General features: G+C 38.8%; 1 protein-coding gene across 1 annotated transcript; it reads right to left on the bottom strand.

The window, feature by feature from the left end:
• Positions 1 to 344: 344 nt before the first annotated feature.
• On the bottom strand, positions 345 to 1,664 carry LOC307058325 (histone-binding protein RBBP4-like; the record flags this gene model as incomplete). Its single annotated transcript, XM_079711800.1, has 1 exon — positions 345 to 1,664. The coding sequence occupies one exon, from the start codon at positions 1,662 to 1,664 to the stop codon at positions 387 to 389; it is 1,278 nt and encodes a 425-aa protein (XP_079567926.1). The 3' UTR covers positions 345 to 386.
• Between the last annotated feature and the right edge of the window lie 3,141 nt (positions 1,665 to 4,805).

Genomic DNA, 4,805 nt, shown 5'->3' with positions numbered 1-4,805 from the left:
GTAGTATTTATACTTCATGGCTCAGACACCTACCTCACTTGGCTCTATTTCTTACTCACTCTAGCATTTACTTAAATGAGTCAGAAAAACTTGGGGATATAGCATAAGAAGAAAAATAACCACACACAATATTCCCCTTTTTGTGGCTACTTTAGACCTCTGTTACTAGAAAATTCCTGAAGAAAATTTAAATATAAGTCTGTGGCTTTGCTGAATCAAGAAGCCCCCAGTTAATATTTAGAAAACACCTTCTGTTTGGACTAATAACATTGTTGATAGAACTTATAGAGGGGTAACCAAAGTCTGTGTCTCAAAACCAGTGTTAAATCAATCTCAGGGCTGAGAGGAAGAAAAGGGGAGTCTAAAATCACAAGTGCAGACATTCTCTAGGATCCTTGTCCTTCTGGATCCACGCTTCCTTCAGGGTCTTCATCATTATAAATGTTCTCTGCCATTTGCCAAACTTGCATGATATTGTCTTCTGATACAGAACAAATCACCCAAGGTTCATTGGGATTCCAGGAGAAATCAGATATCTTGGCAGTGTGACCACCATGAATAAACAACAACTCTGGTGGCCCATCTTCTGCATCTTCTGGGGACTGTTCCTCTCCAATTTTACTTAAATCCCAGACATTCAGCCTGCGATCAGTACCACTGGAAGCCAAAATAGACTCATTGTGAGGTGACCACTGAACCTGGAATATTTCATCCTTATGTGATTCAAAGGAATGCAACTTAAGTTTCAGATTTCTCAGATCCCACAAGGCAACAGTCTTGTCAGCTGATCCTGTGGCAAGAATGAACTCACTATAAGGATTGAAAGAAAGGCAGTTCACTTCAGCAGTGTGAGCATCAACCGAGTGGCTTGGTTTGGAAGTATTGTTTGAACGAGTATCCCAGATCATAAGTTTCTGATCATCAGCAACTGACCCAAACAGAGACTCATGGAGCAGATGCCAGGAGACGTCTTCTACTACTGCTGTATGCCCTGTAAAGATGGTCTTCGCATCCACAACTTTTCCTTCCTTTGGAACAGCACTGATGTCCCATAGGCAGATAGTATGGTCATCTGAAGCACTAAGTAAGTGCCCACTGAGATTTGGGTTCCAAGAAAGCCCGTAGCCTTCCTTCTGATGTCCACGGAGACGCAAGTCTGGGTTGCACTCTCCAGAAGGGTCTGGTTTAGAAGGATGTTTCGTATAGTCAAAAACAAGAACATCACTGGATGGAGTCTTTGTGGCAATGATGCAAGGGTTCTGGGGCATATACCGTGCCCTGTTTACTTCTCCTTCATGGTTGATCTTGATTTCTATTTCAATTTTTCCACTAACTGAGCCAAAACCTCCAAATTCTCCTTTTTCACTGTCGTAGTGTGAAGCATCAAACTGAGCATCATCGTTAGGGAGCTGCACACTGGCTATCACAAGGTGGTTTTGTTCATCTGACGTGTGTGTCCCCAGGACAAGTCGATGAATACTGAAATCTTTCCCTTCTGGTCTGGTTACATCAGGAAGCCACTGTGCAGTTAGGCTGGGCCACTCCAGAGCATGGGTCATCACCAAATCGTAAAGAAAAGGAGTGTTCTTTTTCCATATTTTGTATTCTTCATTGATCACATGTTCTTCTACTGCGTCATCAAAGGCTGCTTCCTTGTCGGCCATGGCGGGCAGGCAAGCCGGGGGGGATCGGGTTGAGCTTCGCGAGAGGGGCGGGGAGGCTGCGGGCGCTCGCTCTGCGCGCGCGGCCTCTATTGTTTGTCCCATAAGGTATTAATTGGTCTTAGAGTCTTACCATGATACTCTGTATTGTATGTATGACATCTGTTTACAGAAGGAGATTTAGAAAAAACCTGGCAAAACATGTTTCCTCCGTGAGGTATCCCAGCAAAATAGTAACTTGTCCATTTCACCTAGTATGGTTTTGTTTATTTTTCTATATAAACAATGATATTTAAAAAAAGATTTGGTAAGCAGAGCTTGGTAGAATCAGAAATTCTTATTATATTTTTACTGCTACATAGGAAATCTAATACTGTACTACTTTTTGAACTTCAAAGAGATTTAAGGAATAAGAAAAGATTAAATAATTGATTTCCAAATATATAAGAATTAAACTTATTCTATGGCACCTAAATACCCAAACAGAATATAGGATTCAATATGGTGCTGAAAATTGGATTTGGCAAGGCCTAATAATTTGTCCATTTTCTATTTAAATACTGAGTCTAATTTAGGTATGTATATTTTCCACTATGTTCAATCTTTCATCATTTAGCCAAAAAATATTTAATGCCTGCCTACAAAGCACTGTTTTATGAGCTGAGAATAGAACAGAAAGACCTGCATTTTTTGCTTTGTTCAAAACTTTAAAAATATCATTAGTTTTAATGACACAACAGAGGTACATTAACATATTCTATAATACTTATTTTTATCTTTCTTATCTACTCAGAGACAAACAATAGGTAACAAGACAAATTACAGGCAAAAATAAATATATCCAATCTTAGGCATCTCTTAGTGTGTGTATATATATATGTATGAATATATATATATGTATATGTAGATATATTTTAACATCTTTACTGGAGTATAATTGCTTTACAATGTTGTGTTAGTTTCTGCTGTATAACAAAGTGAATCAGCTATATGTATACATATATCCCCATATTCCCTCCCTCTTGTGTCTCCCTCCTACCCTCCCTATCCCACCCCTCTAGGTGGTCACAAAGGACGGAGCTGCTCTCCCTGTACCATGCAGCTGCTTCCCACTAGCTATCTGTTTTACATTTTGAAGTGTATATGTGTCAATGCCACTCTCTCACTTCGTCCCAGCTTGCTCTTCCCCCTTCCTGTGTCCTCAAGTCCATTCTCTACTTCTGCGTCTTTATTCCTGTCCTGCCCCTAGGTTCTTCAGAACCATTTTTTTTTTTAGATTCCACATATATGTGTTACCATATGATATTTGGTTTTCTCTTTCTGACTTACTTTACTCTGTATGATAGACTCTAGGTCCATCCACCTTATTACAAATAACTCAATATTGTATATATGTGCCACATCTTTATCCATTCATCTGCCGATGGACACTTAGGTTGCTTCCACGTCCTGGCTACTGTAAATCGTGCTGCAATGAACATTGTGGTACATGACTCTTTTTGAATTATGCTTTTCTCAGGGTATATGTCCAATAGTGGGATTGCTGGGTCATATGGTAATTCTATTTTTAGTTTTTTAAGGACCCTCCATACTGTTCTCCATAGTGGCTGTATCAATGTACATTCTCACCAACAGCGCAAGAGGGTTCCCTTTTCTCCACATCCTCTCCAGCATTTACTGTTTGTAGATCTTTTGATGATGGCCATTTTGACTGGTGTGAGGTGATACCTCATTGTAGCTTTGATTTGCATTTCTCTAATGATTAGTGATGTTGAGCATCTTTTCATGTATTTGCTGGCAATCTGTATATCTTCTTTGGAGAAATGTCTATTTAGGTCTTCTGCCCATTTTTGGACTGGGCTGTTTGTTTTTAAGATATTGAGCTGCATGAGCTGCTTGTATATTTTGGAGATTAAGCCTTTGGCCATTGCTACATTTGCAAATATTTTCTCCCATTCTGAGGGTTGTCTTTTTGTCTTGTTTATGGTTTCCTTTGCTGTGCAAAAGCTTTTAAGTTTCATTAGGTCCCATGTGTTTATTTCTGTTTTTATTTCCATTTCTCTAGGAGGTTGGTCAAAAAGGATCTTGCTGTGATTTATGTCACAGAGTGACCTGCCTATGTTTTCCTCTAAGAGTTTTATAGTGTCTTGCCTTACATTTAGGTCTTTAAGCCATTTTGAATTTATTTTTGTGTATGGTGTTAGGGAGTATTCTAATTTCATTCTTTTACAGGTAGCTGTCCAGTTTTCCCAGCACCGCTTATTGAAGAAGCTGTCCTTTCTCCATTGTATAGTCTTGCCTCCTTTATCAAAGACAAAGTGACCATATGAGCGTGGGATTATCTCTGGGCTTTCTATCCTGTTCCACTGATCTATATTTCTGTTTTTGTGCCAGTACCACACTGTCTTGATTACTGTAGCTTTGTAGTATACTCTGAAGTCAAGAAGCCTGATTCCTCCAGCTCTGTTTTTCTTTCTCAAGAGTGCTTTGGCTATTCGGGGTCTTTTGTGTTTCCATACAAATTTTGAAATTTTTTGTTCTAGTTCTCTGAAAAATGCCATTGGTGTTTAATAAGGACTGCATTGAATCTGTAGATCGTTTTGAGTTTTAGAGTCATTTTCACAATGTTGATTCTTCCAATCCAAGAACATGGTATATCTCTCCATCTGTGTGTATCACCTTTAATTATTTTCATCAGCATCTTAAGGTTTTCTGCATACAGGTCTTTTGTCTCCTTAGGTAGGTTTATTCCTAGGTATTTTATTCTTTTTGTTGCAGTGGTAAGTGGGAGTGTTTCCTTAATTTCACTTTCAAATTTTTCATCATTACTATATAGGAATGCAAGAGATTTCTGTGCATTAACTTTGTATCCTGCTACTTTACCAAATTCATTGATTGGCTCTAGTAGTTTTCTGGTGGCATCTTTAGGATTCTCTATGTATATTATCATGGCATCTGCAAACAGTGACAGCTTTACTTCTTCTTTTCCAACTTGGATTCCTTTTATTTCTTTTTCTTCTCTGATTGCTGTGGCTAAAACTTCAAAAACTATGTAGAATAAAGCGGTGAGAGTGGGCACCCTTGTCTTGTTCCTGATCTTAGTGGAAATTGTTTCAGTTTTTCACCACTGAGAACAATGTTGGC

This window comes from Hyperoodon ampullatus (assembly GCF_949752795.1).
Source record: "Hyperoodon ampullatus genome assembly, chromosome: 9".
Lineage (NCBI taxonomy): Eukaryota > Metazoa > Chordata > Mammalia > Artiodactyla > Ziphiidae > Hyperoodon > Hyperoodon ampullatus.
The sequence above is the reverse complement of the archived record's forward strand: the minus strand, read 5'-3'. Positions and strand labels throughout refer to the sequence as shown.